The sequence below is a fragment of the Hippoglossus hippoglossus genome, chromosome 5, assembly GCF_009819705.1.
Source record: "Hippoglossus hippoglossus isolate fHipHip1 chromosome 5, fHipHip1.pri, whole genome shotgun sequence".
Lineage (NCBI taxonomy): Eukaryota > Metazoa > Chordata > Actinopteri > Pleuronectiformes > Pleuronectidae > Hippoglossus > Hippoglossus hippoglossus.
The window spans coordinates 19,050,262-19,070,873 of record NC_047155.1 but is presented as its reverse complement, the minus strand read 5'-3'; the positions used below and the strand labels follow the sequence as shown (position 1 = coordinate 19,070,873).

Below are 20,612 nucleotides of genomic sequence, written 5' to 3'. Positions count from 1 at the left end.
ATTTGGTGCTCGTCCTGGGTGTCGTAATCATTTCACAGGAAATACAGCCACGCTTTTAACTGTTTAGCTTCAGGCTTTTTGCTGTCATGTTTAGCTGAATGTAGGCTGAGGCTACGTGCTGCCAGAGAGACGTAGATAGTGTGAGATTTAAGTGAAATTTGAATGTAATTTTAGTACAAAGATGAGACATCAAAATGAGGCACTGAAAACTGCATTGGGATTCGGTCCAGTAGGTAACAGCCACATAGGAACCGCTGCCTGTTGGCACTGGATTTCAGTACCCAACCCAACAAATGAGTATTTAAATAGTCTGCATTTATTTAGTGCTTTTCTAGACTTGATGACCACTCAAGACGTTTTACAGAACAGTTTTTGCCATTACCCCATTCACACACACATTCATGCATTGCATCTATATGCAGCACTATGAATATGAGAAGGGGCAATTCTGGGGTTCAGAATCTGCCCAAGGACATTTCAGCATGTGGATTGGGGAAAACTGGGATTGGACTGTCGACCTTCTGGTTAGAGGACGACCGCTCTACCCTCTCAGCCACAACCATGTTATTTGACATTATTTCTAAACCTTAATGATAACCTGTAATAATCTGATCTGTTGTCATGTTTTAGTCCTCTGAGAGGAAGCGAGACTGAAAGGAGCGTACCCAGCAAGATCTTCTCTCAGTATTAAAACGTGATGTCTCATTATAAAACCTCAGCGGGAGCAAAGCTGTTAAATTGGGACAGATGGAAAGCAAATTAAAGTGTTGAGGGCGTCTCTATGCCGTCTTTTATTAGCCATAAAAATGGAGCATGATACAGAGAACCCAATACACTGATGGATGGACAATTAAAAGCAGGCAACATTTGGGGAACATGCCACGATGCATCACTCGACAGCACCTGAATGAACAATGAAAGACGAGTTAACACATGCACACACATGCACAGATTCCCTCTGACCCTGCTGGAATGTCCTCGAGTGTACAGCCTTTCTCCACAAAACCCTACTCTTTTTTTAAGTGCTCCACAGTCTGACATGCTACTCAAAACACGCCTCAAACCCTCTCTGTAAAGACAACCAGAAATACCTCACACAAAAACACATCTGTGGTGTAGACAGATACCAACAGGGGAAGAAACCTGGTGTTCTTTGCCTTTTGTTTGTTGAAAGAAACAACCAAGTGTCTAAATCACAAGCCTGAGGGCCCCCTAATCTTGACAAGCCCCGGGCTGGGGCAGGAAATGATGTCACAGTCACAGCAGCAGATCTCCAGACACTGATAAGGTCGCTCTCCCTGGGAAAGTGAAAGAAGGGACAGATCACCCCTTTGTCTTCTCTTCCTCGTCCCATCAAGACGGAGGTGATTACAGCAGAAAGCTGTTCAGACACTCGTCACTGAGACAGAAAACGTCAGAATAATGTCACAGAGTCGTGCTGTAGGTGTTCGGGTCTGATCCCAGAGCAGCACACACTCAATGAAATCAGCTAACATTGTTCCTCTCCCCTTGCGTTAAATGAAAACAAGCCGCGACACATAAACTTTATGAATATGGGCTCGGGGAGCAAATAGTCAGGTAATTGATCCAAGACGTTTTGCAGGGGGTAGATTGCCAAGAGGAGAGTTGGTGCTTTCCAGTTGCGTAACGACAGTTATTGTGTGGACTCACTGTGAGTCATGTTTTATAGACTGGGGGCTGCTGTGTCTAAGTGTTCACGGGAGGTTATGTGGGTGAGTGTTGGTTTGAAGTAAATACTGATGGGGTTCTGTTCACTTGCCGTAGGGGTCTCCCACTCACAAGGAAGGAATTAGACACGGAGCATTCGGGGTCCCATCCTGCTGCGTTTGCGTGCAAGTGTGTGTGAACATGTGTGTTTATGTCTATATTGAAGAAATTGCCGTACATGTGCGTGTTTATACGGCTGCTTAATGAACCCGTGTGGGTGTGTTCTCTAAACTTCCTGGCTTTGGCAGTGGAACTCTTGCTCTCTATCTCTGTGTACATTTCCCCCCCTGTCTAGTTTTGTCTGCTTCGCTGTTCAATGCTTCCTATGCGTGTTTACGTCTGCAATTTTAAGAGGATCCTATCTCCACGTCCACTGAGTCACAGAGCACAGAGCAAACCCCCTCCACCCGCCTCCACTCGCTCTTTGTCGGCTTAGAAGCACAGCCCATCTGGTTTTCATGAAGGAGGGAGCTGTGGCGCGCTTTCATCCTGGTCGGCCTCGGCTTCACCATCACGTTTTTGCTGGGGAGACAGTCCAGACTGGGCCGGACCTCGACAATGAGGGAAAAAAAACTAAAGTAGATTCCTCAATTTCTCATAAATCAGCTGGGGCCAGTGCAAAAGATATGCAGGTGATACACTGAAGAAAACTGAAATATCAGTATGGTCCACAGAGCTCAAAGGAGAATGACTAATGGAGGTGACTAGATACAGATAAGACCAAAATAAAACGAAAGTTTATCAATATTACGTAGATGTGCGAAGATGCAAGTTTTTCTGCAGTTTTCAACAAGATTTTAGACTTTTAAAGAAAAATTCTAAACCATTTAAAACCTTTTTCTTATCCTTACTGGACATAAAGTATGGTGAATATTAGGTCAGGTCCCTAAGTTGTTGTGTACACGCACAATGTATACGTGCACTTTGTGTTTGCTGTAGTTTTTCTGACTCCCCATTTGACTTTAATGCCAAAGGTCTTAATCTTTGTGTTTTCTTGCACAAGGTGCAGCCGACTTCAAGTGTGTTATTTTTAATAATCCTAAAAAAAAATCTTAAGTTGTCGAGACAAATCTTGATGAACATGTCAGAACTGGCACTTTTCCATATTAGATAAAAGTGACATTAACATAAACAATATTAACGGCTTCTTAAAGTAAAAGTTAAGTTTTTTTTTTTGATGAGGAGAGGCCATGTTAGTCCACACACACAACACTGAAACACAACGGTTGAGTGTGCTCTAACAAAATCTGACCATGCTGCAGTTTGCATTAGTGGTTATTGGTTTTATATTGGTTTCGTTGTCGCAATACAATTTAAGTTTTTCCCAAAAACATTTGAAAAGAAACTGAGGCGAATGCAACTTTATAAAAGTAACATTGACTTTATAATCCAATTAATGTTTAAAATCTAAATTCGAAATGATTTAATTTGTAGTTTTATATCTGGATTCTTGAGGACCTGCAGAAACCCTGCAAGTCGTTTAGAAAAGCTGCTTTATACCATGATAATATGTCCATGTCTGCACTTCCCCCTATTGTGTATACTGTTGTATTAATGTGAGCTGGCAATTATGGCTTCATGTGCACTCTCTTGTTTTTATTTGTCATGTTTGAGAATATGTTAAGAAGATCCCGAATACTTGTGAGCAGATAATCTAGAGGAATGTGATTCAGACACAGAATGACGCTGATGTACCTGCTGATTTTCCTCCCGTCCTCTCAGCCCCTTCTAAAAACAGATGTTCACAAAAAAACAAAACAAGTTGCAATCCTTTGCCAAGAAACTAAGGAGGAAGGAAAACAAAGGAAACAATAGAGAATGTGAGTTTGAAACAAAAAGGAGAAATCAGTCACGGCATATGTGTGCCATATTTGAAGAATGTCACCTACATATTTTTGTGGTTTAGGGTGAAAGACAAATTAGCATGCTTTCAGTGAAAGAAAAACATGTGAGGAATGTTCGAGAGACGGCTGTTTCTGCAGAGCGGGGAAACCGCAGATACTGAGAGAGTTGAAGAGGGAGGCTCACTCTTCATATATCCAGCTGTAACTCTACCTGCTGAATAAAGAGAAGGTTTTAATTAAAATAAAACATATTTTCTTAATGAAGAGATGAAGTTCCAGGAATTTGAACGAACAAACAGACGGGTAGAGGTTGAGGCCGCTTGTCTAAACCAGCTTCGCTCACATGAATCTCTGGCCGTCAGCCGGCACAAATAAACGACGGCCTGTCAATCTTTTTCCTCCAGGAATGTCTCAGTGATGAGTCTCGTAGTCTTGGGTTTCATTCTCTATATATCTTCCAACTTCAGATGTAAAATGCAGTCCAGAGGGTGTAACCCTCACATTCCTCTGGCCTAATGTTGAGGTATAGTCACTCCACTCTTCACATGCCTGCCGCTTGGCTTGGACCTCTGCAGGGAAGCCCTTCCGCTTTGATACGAGTCAAAGACTGGGCAGTCTGCCGGAAGACAATTGCTAAAGAAAGGAAATGAGAAAGCACGGAGCAGACGGTGGACGTCTATGAGGGACAGGGGAGAGGAGAAAGACTGACTTAGCCTTCTGAAAGCTCCCTGTGATTAAAATAGAAAGAAAGGGGCCATGGGCGAGGGGCTGGATCTCTTCAGCTCTCTGATGCTGGGCCAAAGGAGCATGAATGCATCCGTGTGCCTGTGTGTGTTTACAGGATGTAGACATGGGAATGTTTCAGTTCTTACACTTACACATTTAGGGATTGTCTCCACACAGGCTGACATGTTTTTGTGTGTCCATTTGAGGAGTAAAGTGTGTGTGGTTAAGGTGAGTATGTGTGAGTTAGTGTGTGATAAAGCCAGCCGGTTTGAGAGAGTGAAGAAACTCTGAAAAGTCTCAAGGGGGATTTCCTCTCCTCTGAAAGAGAAAGCTTTTCTCCTCCCATTCTGAGACACTCTTGCCTCCCCTCCTCCCTCCCTCTCCCTCTCTCACCCCCAAACACTCAGAGTAGACGGAGAAGTGAGAGGCGGATCAACAGGCGGCTTGACAATCGTAGCTGCGTTCTGCGCTACGCTTTCAGACTTGTGTAAAAGTCTATGAAGACTGGAGATGACTTTGCCTGCTTATCAGTCAAGACGCCTCACTGTCATGTGGACATACTTCAGCCACCTCCTGTTGTTGATGCACTAAAACTAAAACATGGCTCTTCCGTCAGCACTAAGCCCAGGGAGGCTGTCTGCAGAGGAATATCAGGGACAAAGATGAAAACAACTTTCTGCCTAAAGAAGAGAAACTCCTGCAAAGATGGTAAAGTATCATCAGGTTTCACTTTTGGTTGTAGATCTTGTCTGCTGGTTGAAGAGTTGAGGTGCTCCACTGACCCATTAAACTCAGACCATGACTTTAGTGGTTTTCACAGAACTGTTTCACAGAAGTTTTCTCCAGACTGTTGCTGATGTTCTACTTTGGACACAAAGCAAACGAGACAGAATTTCAAGCCCTTTTCAAACGATTTCTTCTCGGCTGCATGAAACTGTGCACAGCACTGCTGCATCCCCTTTGTTCTCTTTTTATGAAACCTTATCTTTGTGACACACAAAAGGCAAAACAAGGCTAATGTCACTGCACTCTCCAAACCTTTTTGGCATCCTGAGCACAGTTGGTGGGATTGTCTCACATCCCGCAGCATCTCAAGCGTTTTAAGAGCGAGTGACGGAGAGACGCACATTGTCTCTTTGTTTTGCTTCTTGAAGTCTTTTCATTAGAGCTTATTTGATGCAGATGGCACACAAGCCTCCAGTGAGTGGAGTGTTTTGTTGTTCTAATTAGTCCACTACTTTGCATGTGTACATGATGGGATTCTTTAGATCAGGGTTGCGGCTCTTGTAAAAGTTCAATCACAGGGCTTCGTCTAATCCCAATAACAACAGAAACAAATGAATGGCAGTGAGAAAACCACAGGATGGGAACATGTGAGACCCTTTTCGATGGATTTGTGGGAAAATGTGGTTTCTTTGAACTTTTTGGAACTGAAAACAATCAAATAAATGCAGATAAAGACCATAATGATGCATGAAGCACAACTAAGAATGTATTTAGTGAATCTCCCCGATGTTCCCCTCTTTAAATGGAGTCATACCCATAATATGTGTCCAAGTGCACCAGATGAATGATGGTTTTACAGAGAGCGGGAGGGAAGGATAGTTAAAGATGTCCAGACTTGGCTGTTCGTCACGAACATCTCTGCACTTTGTCCTCCCCTCACATCCGCTGCAGCACTTGTTTGATCAGCTTTTACAGCCTTGGCTGTTTGTTTTTCTTAATACATGACTGATGCTGTCGTTACCACCCACCGTCTTAAAGTCGTGAGCCGGCAGAGTCAAAATTATTAGATCGCTGTGCTGTGCGTGACCAGGGGTTTCTATCTTAAGTAAACATTCAACAAAAAATACAAAACCCAGAGCCCCGTCATGCTGGTGTGCACTGTATTTGCATTAGTTACTGTGTGACAGGGGCCACCAAGAGTCATTCATTCACCAGCAAGGTCAAGCACGTTCTTCTTAAGACCTTACAGCAGCATGTGTGCAGTAAACATGGAGGTCTGGTGCAGCACAGACAAAGTGTCTGTTGCAGAATTCAAAGTTTATTCAAAGTTGATGCAAAGCATTAATGGCTGTGTGCTCTTGGGGTTTGTGCTCATCTTTCCAAAACCTGTTTAGTATCAGCTTAGCAGGTATTTCATTGGTTCATGCACAATGGTAAAAATGCTTTATGGCACAAATCTTTCTAAAACATCATTCAACATGAACCTATTATCATCTTTACAGCAGACACAGAGCAACATTACTATTCATTTGGCATCATGTCTGTGTCCAATATTCACTCTAGCTAGTCGCAAATTTGAGCTGTTTGCAGTTCTTTTTGTAGTTATTGATTGTTTTTGCTGAGCGTTGCAGCCCACTGTTATTAGAAATGTTGGGCTAAAAACTGTATATACTGGCTGTGTCCAGAAATGTTGTTAATGAATGCCAAGACTAAACTAAACCAGAAATATTAGGGCTCTGAAACCAAAACAACAGCTGAAAGATGCTAAATCTTCCAAACAGAACTGAGGGAACCTGCAGAATACCTCTCTGTGAGATCATCATTACATACACAGCCATTTTATCAGTAACATAACCTGTTTTATATTATCAGGAAGCTTCAGATCATCATCTCATAAGACAAAGTTTCTATTGTTTTTGTTTTATCAACCATATGCATATCACTGAATGTAGGAACTGTGTAAAAACACTGTGGACATGCTGCATGAGAGAATCCAGACAGTCTCACAGTTCACACACAAGGTCAGCTCTGTGTGTGTGTCTCTGACGGTCATGGGATAGTCTTCAGTAGCTCCCTCCCCTGCCTGTAACAAGTCATCACATCTTTACAACATCATGCGTGCTCCATTTCTGCCGACTGCTTCTCTCGCTGTGATTCTGCCTGAGCCCTACAGAGCCAGACCGGGACAAAATCTAAACACTGAAGCGATGTGATTTATACAGAGAATATGAATAATTGCAGACATGTGCTTTGAGGAGCCGTATGAGCCAAATTATTTCAATTTTTTTTTTGTCAGGAAGTGGAGGGTCTGAGAGTCGTCCTGGCTCTGTGAACGGTGTTTTCACTGTGTTTATTATCTATGTTTCACAAAAGTGGGTCAAAGTCAACAGAGGCCGTGCAGAGTGTTTTCAAAACAGAAGCACTGCCAAATGTTTGGAGGATTTGTCCGTGCAGCCATAGACACTCAGTCTGTGAGTTTTCAGAGTGCAGTCTTAAGAGACCCAGTTACTGCAACATTATCATTTGTGTGAATGTTACTGCTGTCGTGGCCTCCTCTGGTGTCTCTTTTTGTGAGAACCGTTGTCTTTTCGCTGCTTCGGTGGTTACGACACACCAGTCTGACATAAAAATAAGCCTCTGCTTGTTTTAATTTAAAACCAGCTGAACAACTTCCGTCAGATTTGTGGAAAAGAGCGTGATGTGGCATCCAGCGTGAAAATGCAATATTGTCACAGTGGGTGCACAAGGATTAAACCTCCCAGCTTCAATATTGTCGACTGCAGTTTGTTTTAATGCTGCAGGTTAGAGGCTCTGATTTCCTGCCTCTCATTTTGCTCTGGCTTTGTGTGGAGTTGTGCACTTGTTTGGATTCCTATAAAATGTTTATGGATGAAAAATGAGGAGCAGAGCAGACGTCAGTGTTGAGTACACTCGTTATAAACACACTTACATGCCGACCAACAAACAACTTCCTTGTGTTGTGGACGAATGGATTCCACAGGGCCTTCCTTCACTCGCACGTTTAATGTTCTTCAATCTTGTAGGTATTTTAACATCATGAGTCTGTCTATGGGAGCTATTAAGGCGAGCTGCACTTTCCAAAAACAAAGCATTTAGAGTTGTATTGCCAATAGTTTGCCAGATGTAAGCTTTGTGAATGAACCTGGATCCAGGAGACTTCATGTTCAAAAAAAGTCAGCTTGAACTTTGTGAACTTTTTCTTCTTTATGTGCATTTAGACATTTCATCGTTCATTCAAGCGTTTTTACGGCTTACCTGCATTGAAGCCTGTACAAGCGCTGTCTTCCTTGCGAATCACGTCATCAGGCATTTCGCCATTTCTTTAACATCACATTTTTCTGATCCTGTGGTGATTTAAAAACAATGCTGACCTGACATAACAGGAAATATGTTTTGTCAAAATGTGCAGCTTTCAAACACCATCCCCAGAGCAGAGAACGACAAAGGAATTGTTTTTAAAAAGCTGCTTTTATACGTTACATTTCATAACATGTGGTTGCCGTGAATGACAGTAATGAGTCAGTGTCTGTGATTTCAGAAGAGATGACAGCAGAGATTTATGTTGGATTTACACACACTTGGTTCATTGTTTCATAAAGGCAAATACTTCCAGGATGAGTCTATACAGCAGTGTGTTTTGAGAGTTTCAGGTGAGATCGCAGATTATTACATGTTATGATGTTAGACCTTCATTGTTCATTCTTCTCAGATTCAGAATCGTCTAAACACTTTGGATAAAATCAAATGAGCAAATCTTAAAGTAATGTGTAAACTGCATCTCATGCAGCATGTGAAAAAAAAGGAAATAGAAACCTTACTCCCTACTTATCTGCCCTCTTCATTTTGCAAAGTGCTTAATGTAGGTTTGAGTTGCATTTATTTATACTGTTTTAAATGTTTTTGTTGGTCATTTTCACTATTTTATCTCTTATTTGGCAAATGTCCTTTTAGTCAACAGCCTTGTCTGGTTTTTAATTGTTTGTTTTTTCTTCATGTACAGGACTTTGTAACATTATTAAGAAAAGTGCCATATAAATAAAGTTTATTTTTATTAAAATTATACTCAATCAACACATCTTAACTGTAATGTTGGTGTACCTCAAGGATCAATACTGGGTCTTCTTTTGGTCAGTTTATACATTATTATATTATTGTTATTATGATTAAGTTCTGAACTACAAAATGAGTGAGTAAATGTATCATAGCAGGGACCCTGCTACATTAATTCTCTGAGCGAGCACACACTGTTAACTCCTTCAGAAGTGATTTGAAGCAGCGATGTGGGAGTTTTTTCTTGGAAAGGCTTTTTTTCTATTGGTTAAAAGGATTTAGAATGGTTCAGCTGAATGGAGTGGCCCTCTGCTGAGTTTAACAAGAGTGGATCTCACAAAGACGCCACTGTCTCATGGCCAAACAGGAGATACTGAGGGGAGAAGAAGGAGGAGTAGCTGAGAGACGTTTTTGATTATATGACTAAGACAGTGACTATGATTGTGATAATGATCATCATTTCAACATCTTTCCACCCTTGGGTGCTGTGTAAAACCATTACTGGTTTACACAGACACTGCAAATGTATTTGTTGTGGCTTTTTAAAACCACAAGTAAGAGAAAGATGAAATCCACATGTGAACACAACTTAGTTGTGACATCTCTCCCTTTCTTTCTCGTGATAATATATCTTGTGGTTAAGCATCATATCCCATCAGCCCTCTGTGTCCACTCTGATTGTGTTTGTAAGAGTTGAGTTGGTGTTATCTGAGGCTCTCGGACACATCTGCACGTTCACACATGCCAAAATGAAGGCAGTATTCAGGATTTACCGGAATGACTTAACTAAACTGTCACTTCTGTTTATAGTTTTGGTTTTTTTAGCCATGTGGGGGCATGACAGTCCATTTAATATGAGGATTTCAAGAAAATGTGATGACCAGTCAAGAAAGAGACATCAGCAAAAATCCTTTCAGCGTGTCACATCACGAGCTGCGTCCATTTAGCTGAAGTTAATCTTCTTTAAAATCACATTCTCCTCAGCTTATCTTCGCTAATCTTTTGACGCTTTGTGCCTGATGACACAGATTCAAATTGTGTGTTACACACCTCAACACTTTGTTTATACTGTGGCTCAAATCTGACTTTTAGCCAAAGCCCGAGGCAACATAGAAAAAAGCTGTAATTACCTGCTTTATAGTCAACTTTGCAAAAACCTCCCAGCCCTCGCTAAATGCTAGACAAGACAAAGAGAGAGTGAACCTTCAAACAAATGCCTGTTGTCCACACTAGCATGACATTTCAGGTCAAACAATTATCTTCTTACAGACGGAGGTTCTTTCTAGAGTTAAACCACAGACACTGGACAATAGTCAGCAGAGAGGGAATCCCCTTGTCTTGAATGTGTTGAGGAGGCGGTGGTGGAATGAGGCAGTCAGCTGGATACCGACCAAGCCCCACAGTCTCTGCAGACTGAGATAAAGCTTCAGGATTTAAGCTTAATTGAACGCCCCTCATTGAACGCATGGCTGATTGTGGGCGTAAACGCTTGGAAAGAGAAGTAGCAACTCTATGTTTCTGTAAATATAAGGAAACATGGGCTAGATTCCACACACTGATATATAGTAAGAGAAAATGTGTTATCATAGTGATGTAGGCATGTGATTGTGTCTGGGTTTTCCCATGGGACTGAACAAATTGATGTTGACCAGCAGTTTATTCTACAGATAGGAAGCTGATGCACTGAACTGCACTGCAGACAATACAGTAGCAACTAAACACTAAAGCCAGACACTGTAGAAAATCATTTGGAGTGTGTGAATATTGACTAAGATATTGTTGCACCAGTATTTATTAAAAAAAAGTATTTTTTTCTTGACCTCACTTAAATGGACAAGGCATGAGTTATATTACATTTCTAGTGATTTGCTTTTATTTTTGCTCTGGTTTTTTTTAACCTAAAACTGTCTCGGAGCATTGTTTAAAGCACTATACAAATAAAATGTTAAGTGCTAAGTGTGAAGCTGATAAGAGAAATGGTTCTTGAAATATGCTTTCCATAGACAGACAGAGAGAATTCTGGAATTATTAGGTGGATTATAATGAAAGACCACTAAAGTCAAGCATACATCCCAGACCATTAAATGTATTCCTGACATTTACAGTGCCCATAATTTTGCATAACTTTTTCATATAACTTTTCAGAGCCGTAATTAGGTTTCTATTGCTGCTATACATTGAGAAAACTGTGATACTCAGAGGAAACTATTTTAATTTAATAGATAAATAACTTTAAGATTAATCAACAATGATGCAGAATAACTAGAGAAGTCAAAATCAGGAGGAGAGAAAATGAAGTAACTCAGTTATCGATAAGTTCTTAAATGCAACAAATGCAGAGGCTGAATGCTTTGTCAGTCAGGCGTCCTGTTTTGTCTAGAAAGGTTATGTTCAATGAGGGTAACTGTATTTTTACAGGTCTGACTTTGCTTCCTTACTGAGTTGTGCAAGTACTTAGCTAACATGTTTTAACGAGTATAAGTATGGTCACAAGCCAAAAGGCCTACTGTCACTTTTCCATGATTATAATTATGACTGTAATTTATGACTTTCAATCTGATTGTGGTTATGATTAAAGTCAAATGTTTTTAATGTCAAACAAAAAGCAACTTTTCAGGAAGAAGTTTGTCTTAAAAGAATTCATGAAGAGTTATCTGGCAGTTTGTCAGACGTAATGAGATACAGGAGAGCGAGCTTCGCCTGCAGGCCACCCTCCTCCCTGCCCTTACTTCATTTGGCTGCCTACCCTGTCTGAGCCGGGTCCAGCTGAGTGGTGCTCAGTAAAATCTCAAGAGGGGTTCACTCATATGAATATCACTCACCAAACCACCCACAGAGAGGACCACCACTCAGGGGGGAAATGTCTCAAACTTCTTTGTTTTGAGAATCCAGACATTTCAGCCGGAGTGTTAACAAAGAGGCTTAAATCTCAAATGAGGTTGGAGTAATGTTATGATAGTCGGTCACTACAGTTTTAGTCTAAGCAAATGCAGTAATTGAAGGACTGGTTAGTCTATAAAAGAGTTGACATGCTCTAATAAATCTGTGGAATCAGCAACCAAATCTACACGTCTGCGTCACAGCACACATGCAAGGCTGCACTGGTCTTAATAAAGCTTTAATGCTGGGAAACTATATTCTAAGGCCAGTACAGAAACTGTGGCCCTGTCAAATAAAGTAAAGTAAAGTAGCTTCCCAGTGTTGTGTTTAATTAGATATGACCTCAGGTTAACATTTAGCTACGAGACGTACAGTAGAGCCCAAAGCTGAATGGCTGCAGTCAGTCGAAAACAGCTGTGATGCATTACCATTCACGAATCAGCCTCAAAGGTATTCTGTTGTCCATTTCCTAATCTATTGTGACAGATGTGCAAATCAAAAAAAGAAGCATTCCTTTCTACTGAGGACATGCAAGAGATACAGAGAATACTACAAGTGGTCAAATACTGATATTGATGTTATTTAAGTTTGCAGACATTAAAGACCAAATGTACAATACCAAACAAAAACGTATATAAATACAAAGCCTGAATGATTTCGTGAAACATTCTGTGAATCATGAACTTTTGAAATTTTATGACCTTTGTTATCGAAGCTGCTCACATTAGTATTCGTTCAGTCCCAGTGCTAACCAGTGCGGGGTCTTTGAAGCTGCAGCACTTGTGTTTACACTGGGCCAGTCTCTGGTCTCAGTCAGACCATCAAGCTAAATGAGGAAGGGGCTAAAAACAGAGCCCTTTGTGGAGCTGGGAGATTTACACAGCGGGGTACTGTGAACTGCTTGTATGAATAGCATAACCTGCTGTGATTGGCCACTAAGACCTGTCCAGATGTAAAATATGTGTCAAGTCCTTATTTTCAACTGACTCAACATGAATATTATTCCTTTTCTTCTCAAAGAGGCTTTTATTTGACTACACTGTGAGTGAATAAAGGAACAATTGTACATTTTGGTATACAGTACTCTAAATGAGGAAAATTAAAAACAAATCATATATAGAAACACTAAATCCATATCCCACATCATACATGACCGTGAAATCCAACATGGTACTGTAGATTATTTGACTCCTAGAGAGATTAACCAAGGATCCTCTTTATTTAGAAAAGTGGACCACATTGGTGACTTTTAGCCATGTTAGCTTTGGGCATGGCTGCAACCATGAGTTTATATTATTGTTTTTCATTTTAATGAAATGTTTTGACCAATATTAGGTCGATTTGAATTTAATAACTTATCAATTCCATAACTCATGTAATCTCATCATCAAATCAAAATACAAAAAATATATTTTTATACCAAATATCAGCAATAGGGCTATGTTTAATGACAATTGGCAAAATGTTACTTACTCGCTAAAAATATTAACATGGTAAACATTACCCGTGCTAATGTTAGCATGCTCATGTTGCTAGCATGAGGCCTAGAGGTACCTGAAGTCTGTTGCTTCGTCTGTCAGCTCAGGAAACAAGGATCGGATCCCATGGTTCTGGGATGATGACGCTGGGGAACGTGCATGTGGCTCCGTGGAGTATTACACTTCACACACGTATGGAGAAACACACGCAGAAATCTTGACTCTGTATTTAGGTTTTAGCTTCCTACAAAGTTTCATGCGCCATCTAGTGACCTGTTTAAGTATTGTATGAACACAGTAAAGTTCAGTGAAACTACCTCAGACACAATACAAATAAAAACTATATATCAGGGTCTGTTTTTAAAAACACTTGACTTATTCTTTTAGCAAGGAACTGTTCCACAATGAGCTGTTAATGTCTTTAAATCAAATATTTGGTTCCTGTATGTACATATTTTAACCCTGAACACTGACATACACATGTGGCTCAGTGCAAATCTGCGCAGTCTCATGTTTCTATTTACATGTTTGTAGACGCGTTAATGATAGCAGGAATTTGCCATTGATTTTTATACTATAATCTTATAATACTTAAAAATTATAAATATGCAAAGGAAAAGTTGCAATGCTACATTTCGTGCACTTGCATCTGTTTTACTAATCTAATCATTTCAAAGAGGCCTTCTTTTCATCTGTATAGTTTCAGTACATTTAGCAGAACTTTTCACTGCTGACACTCATTCCTGGTGTCAGCAGCTCATCCAACACAGACACGTAACCAAAAGCAGATTTGCACTTAACACCAGCAGCAAGCGTGCCTCTTGAAAGAAAATGGTGTCATCTTACACAGTTGCATCTTTATGGCCATTTGTGCTGAAACCATAAGCCCCTGCATCTGCTTTGATGCCTTTGTGACACTCTGGACAGGTTCAGACGCTGACCCTGGTCTGCTAATACACCATCTCAAATTAAGTGTGTCCTGGCCAGACATGAGACAGGTTGCACACACTCAGGCAGGACAGACTTAATCATCTCCAGGTACAGTTGAAAGATTTTTGAGTAGGATCAGACCTTGTCCTCTTGAAACTGTTTCTAATTTGTTTATTTAATTCCTATGTACAGTTGATCATGATGTTGGTGAATCTGATCTTGTGAGTCATCCAAAATTGTGCTCAAGCTGTAAAGCATATCAGTTTCTCTCTGCTCCTTTTTCTTAAACCGAAAACTCTGTGGGGGGGGGGATCAGTAGGTCTACAGTCCGGCATAAAAGGCCTATAAAAATATCTGTGCTGTCATTTTGCATTTGCAGAGAATATGGTTTTGACATATCTTGGCCAAGTGAACTTTCTGCAAATAAATCCATGTTACGGAAAGTCCAATCCAAACAGACATCGAAATTTACTGTCCACATTCCACATGGCACTCATTTTCACCCCTATTGCACACAACACTAAGAAGAGCACATTTCTTTGCATTAACCACAAACTATCCAAAGTGTAGGTAATGAGAAAAAGCTGACCATTACTGGACCTCTTCTCCGGAAGGTGATGTGATTCTTTAATCACTTTGAAATTTGTTGAACTGATTTAGGGGGATTTTATGTACTTTTCTTTACTCCTCCAGCTGTGACTAAATGTATTTAACATGAGTTTTCCAGTAATAATAGTCAGGAACCGTTTGTAATTAAACCCTAATCACTACCTTGCGGTTGTATGCCTCCGCCAGCCAGTCAAATTACAGGAAATCTCCCCTGAGTCATGCTGTTCAATAATTGACAGTGAAGTGTTTTTGCAGATTATGATGTCACAGGAACTTTGACCTTTGACATTTCAGATATAAAATGTCACAACTTCATGATTTCATTTATTTGATTAGATATTTGTGTGAAATTTTGTTATAATTAGAGTGAGGATTATGGCCAAAAACGTGTTTTGTGAAATAACAGTGGCCATGACTTTTGAAACCAAATTAAAATTAATGTGTAAGTCAATGTTTCTGCCAATTGTGAAGAAATTACCTCAAGGCATTCCTGAGATATAACATTCTCTATAGAATCAGACTGGCAGTGAACTCAACAACCCATCGACACATGTAGTTTCCATGACTTGTTAAGCAACACAAACCTCATGTCACTGACCTCCGTCTGTTCTTGTTCTCCAGAATCCAGAATCTCTGGACTCGTCCATCCAGAGCGCCCTCTCGGCCCTTTTCCCGCCTTTCGAGGCCACGGCGCCCATCGTCCTCAGCCAGCTGTTTCGCACCATTGAGGAGCGTTACCACGGAGATGCATTGCAGTGCCTGCTAGATTTCCTCATCCCCTCCAAACACTTGTTGGAGAGTGTCCAACAGGCAGCATGTGTACGTATCATCCTCTTCCTTATAATATGCTGAATGTGCACACATTTTTTAAATTGATGTACCTAAACAGCAGGTTTTATAGAGGCACTTAATATATGACAGGAAATTTAATGCAGTTAGTTGTTCAGTTTGGTGGGAAAAGCTCTGCTCTTAGAGGCAGTCTAAAAACAGGGAGTGGGTTTTAACAGTGACATCTGTTAAACTTAGTATTTTACACAGATTAGACTAGGTTTTTAGAAATCACATATCCCTACGGTCCAGGGGGAAAACGTGTTTGGCAAAGATACTACCTGCTGCAATTTGTCAGAGACATAACTCATCTTAACACAGATATGGAAGAAATATATATTTAAATTCATTATATAAATACAGACCATCACTTACTAAGTCTATTGGGAATAAACATCCATTAAATTCTCATAGAACTCGCTATAAAGACACTCATCATTACTATGAACTGAGAATCATAACGTAATGTCTTAAATCCATGGTTTATTTAGCACATGTTGAATTGTGCCAATTATGTCACATCTGCCTTTAATTGGCAAACTGATAAAGTGCAAGTTCACCTGGGTTTTAAGCAGAGAGATTGACTGACATATCGCATTGGTTATACCCAAATCACACCCATAATCAGTTAAGAGACTAATTCAAACCATTCTGAGCCATTCACCTCGAGCCAACTCAATATGGTCACTTTTGTCTACAGTGTTTTGAAAACAACAGGTGGAGCAGTTAAATTAAAGTGTGAGACTTGGTACTCAGATATTAGCCTATTTAGATTTGAGTTTTTTTGTCTGTATTTGATGCGACTGTGGTGCATGTATAAGATCAGAAAAAATAAGACACTTTATTGATCCACACACTGGGGAAAATCAGTTGTTACAGCAGCAGGCAGGTAAGAATGCATAGAAAACAGAATAAAAATATGAAAAACAGGCAGTACAATCAAAATTAAACAAAAAATGCTGGAAAAAGTACAGAAACACACAAAAACACAGAAAAGAGGGTTGAGCTGCTGTAACTAGCTGCCACTTGTACAGGGCCATCTTGGAATTACTATATAATATGAGGCAATCAATTGTATTGACATAAGGGTGAAAATACATCAATTAAACACTGAGAAAACTGTTTTTGTGTTGCGCAAATTTGAAACAAAATTGTATTTTTTTCTAGGCTGGATACTCTGATGTGGTTTTCCGTTGTGAGGGCTGGCCTCTGTGTCTCCATGACAAAACCATCATCCAGTTAGCGCCTGTAAACCCTCTGCTACTGCGTCCTGGAGACTTCTATCTCCAAGTGGAACCTTTCGGGGACCAAGCGGCTCGCATCGTCCTCAAAAGTCTTCTGGAAGGAGGCGGTCGGGAGGTGGAGGAGACCCCCGTGCCTGAAACGTCCTACCCCTGCATCTTCACCGAGGACTGGCTGCAGGACATCAATGAAGGACGCCATGGGACTCCTCTGTCACGTTGCTTGCTTTGCACAGATCAAGGAGTAATCAAGTTGCCCTGGGCCCAGATAGCTATCCCAGAGTTTTTGGATAAGCCTAAGATCATGCCCATGTATCAGGAGGCCCCTCCTGAGCCGAAGCATATCTCAGTCACCTCCCATTTCAACTCCTCCACCCTCCCGATGGGAGCCATGTTTCTTCCTGCAAAAGACAGGATGTCGGCCTCTATGAGAACCGTGCACTGTTCTTCTAAACTTGTCAAAATGGAATATGAAAGACGCACACCAAAATCTTGCTCCAAACCTTTAATCAAACCTGTGGGTTGGGTTTCTCCTAATACGTGGGACAGTCGTAACTATGGAGAGATCGAGGGGGACTATGTGGACTTGGTGGATATCGCTAAAGGGAAGGCGTTGGTGGATAAGCAGAGAGACAGCCACCCGAATCCACCCCATTCAGCTTTGTTCAAACCTGTGAGACCCCCTCCACCTGTACCACTTGGGCATGGTGTCCCCTGTGGACGCACCCTTCAGTATGCAGAGGAGCCGTGTACGCCATGCAGCCAGAGGAAGCTGGGACAGGAGCTGACCGATCATGACTTGAAGTGTCGGTATAGAGACTCGTACCTGGCAGCACTGAGGAACCCAGTCCCTTTTGAGAGAGGGAGCAGGGACCTACTCTCTGCCCTGGAGGAGGCCGGCCCTTGTGCAGAAGGGGAGTTAAGATCCAAGGGATTTGAAGCTCCGATAGATGAAATTGGAAGCATTTATAACCACTCTAAAGAGGCCGTGATACGTCATGACCTCTGTCAATACAAACCTTGCTGTGAACCAACAACAGAACACTTTGTGTCTAACCTCAAAGACCTTCCTACAAGCCCTGAGTCTGAAAACCTTATGAAGGAATCACCCACGGTTTTGAAATCAACCCCTGGTTTGAGCCAGAGTCAGAGAGTTCAGACGAAACTGATTTCCCACCAGTTAGGACAAAACACTAGCGAGCCTCCGGGATCAGATGTGTTCTCGGAGACGCGTGATGGTGACGTGAAACCACAGCAGAAGGTGGACGTTCTGAAACCATCAGGGATACACAAAGTAAAGCTGAGGTCTCTGTCCACAGTGTCAGAGACACCCAAAAGAAGTCCGCTCCTCTATAAACTCAACAACCGGAGCCAAAGTGATGTTTGCCCTGAAACAATCTCCAGTGTAATCCTGTGTAAGAAAGCTGAACTGTTGGATCAGGTGACCACGAAGCTGGAGAGACTGTCTCAGAAAAAAGGTAAAGCAGAGTCAGCAAATTAAGATTTCTTCTTTTCATAAAATATTTAAATATTTAATTGTCATTTAAAATGTAACTTTACACACACACACACACACACACACACACACACACACACACACACACACACACACACACACACTTCTGTACTTCTTTCTTAGTGAGGACACTGATACATTCCCTAGCCCCTTACCCTAACCTTAGCCAACTAACTAAATACTAACCCTAACCCTAACCGAAACCTAATTACAACCCTAAGCCTAACCTAAACCTAATTGTAGCAGTAACCCTGAAACCAAACCCTCAAACAGTCCATTGAAAAAGTGAGGACCGGTCAAAATGTCCTCACTTTCCAAAAATGTCCTCACTAGTACAGGAACACACACACACACACTCACGCACACACAACACACCAATTAGCGACAACTACTGTAGCAGCAAACACACTTTAGAGACAGGTCGTATAAAGTTTCCTCACAGCCAAGACCACAGTGTGTGTGTGTGTGTGTGTGTGTGTGTGTGTGTGTGTGTGTGTGTGTGTGTGTGTGTGTGTGTGTGTGTGTGAATGGTAGACGATGTAGTGGTTTAGGTGTTTGAGCACAGCTTTCCAGATTCCCACTCGAGAGCGGTCACTGGTGGCGGGGGGGCAGCCCCCCTTTGATTAGGAGAGTTAACTTTTTTCAAATATAAATAAACACCATGAGGTAGAAAGGTTGACCGTATGTAAACTTTGGTCCTGCAAGGGCCGAGACGGTTTGAACACTAGGTGGCGCCATGTTCAACCCATAAATGTATATTTTTTAAACATTTGCTAAAGTGATATTAAATCCAGCATTAATGTATGTCATGTTGTGTGTGCAGTATCTCTTTAAACACTCGCCCACACACAGTTTGTTTTTATTTCACACAAAGACATCTTTTATGTTGCTGAATGATTGAACAACCACTGAACAGACTGAGCAGATTGAAACTCGCTTATAAGGGAATGTACAACACTGAGGGTCACAGTTCAGAAGGACTCTTTAGAAAGAATGGTTCAAAGGTCAAAGGTCAGGACTGAGTATGATCTTCCTCCAGGGATCCTCCCACTGCCGCCTGGGCTCTCTAGCAGAACGGCTGCATTCACGTCATTCCCATTTCTGAGGGAGTGAACGGAAATAGCACGCTGCACCCCAATGACAGAAAGGGCCTGATACCAGCGGGTAAAAAGAAAGAGCAGAGCATTCCTCTGATGTAGAGAGACAGTATAACATGCAAGAAGGAGGTTTCTGTGTCCCCTGCACCCGCTGGCACGCACCCGCCTGCCCTCAGAGGGCCATGTTGAGATCCTGACTGGAGACATGCTTGTCATGAACTATTAGAGTAGCAAAGAGAGCGAGCACAGGCGAGGCTTTGTTGGCTCTGAGGAGAGGCCAGTTAGGATGTCTGTAATCAAAGCCAGGCTTAGTAGCCAGGCCGCCACAGTGTTTTGTTACTGAGTTACCACGTCCAATGTTTAAGTTGTGTCTGCACACGGCTGAGCAGCTGTGTGGGGCAGGTCCGTGTTGAAAGAGGGCTGTTAAAAGTTACAGCTGAAGAAATGAATGATTGCTGTTAGTATGAGAGAGCACGTGCCACCGGACTGAATGTAAAGATGCTGCTTGATAAGAACTCTTAGAAGAAAGCCATCAAGAAAAACTACAACTAACATTACACATACACAAGTTTTTCCTGCAACGTTTGTGTCACATTTTTTTTTTTTTTACGAGGGTTGACTCGTATGGATTTTTGTTAGCTAGTAAACCATTTCAGATACCCATATATCAATTGATAGATATTAAAAAGACATTATTCCTAAAATGTCATAATTGAATCCTTATGACAAATAAATGTAATTCATTTTGCAGTTAAACCATAAACCTTATTATAAACAACTCTAAATGGCAAGAACGATTTAATATAACCAAATATGTATTATTTGAATTAAGAAAATATATATTTTTTAAATACAATGTAACTTTCCATCCACATCTTTTCAAGTTTTTATATTGGGGCATATGAGCAAATATAAACGCAGATAGAGATATGTCTGTG

At 41.2% G+C, this 20,612-nt stretch overlaps 1 protein-coding gene across 2 annotated transcripts in view; it reads left to right on the top strand.

Moving 5' to 3' along the window:
- The first annotated feature begins 4,724 nt into the window (after positions 1-4,724).
- The window catches only part of LOC117761262 (uncharacterized protein KIAA1755-like), a 29,566-nt gene continuing 13,678 nt past the window's right edge, over positions 4,725-20,612 (top strand). For both annotated transcript variants that reach the window (XM_034584977.1, XM_034584976.1), the window contains exons 1-3: positions 4,725-5,006; positions 15,614-15,811; positions 16,988-18,539. In XM_034584977.1, coding sequence (XP_034440868.1) covers positions 5,004-5,006; positions 15,614-15,811; positions 16,988-18,539 — 1,753 coding nt within the window. In that variant the 5' untranslated portion in view covers positions 4,725-5,003. The remainder of the gene's footprint in view (positions 5,007-15,613; positions 15,812-16,987; positions 18,540-20,612) is intronic.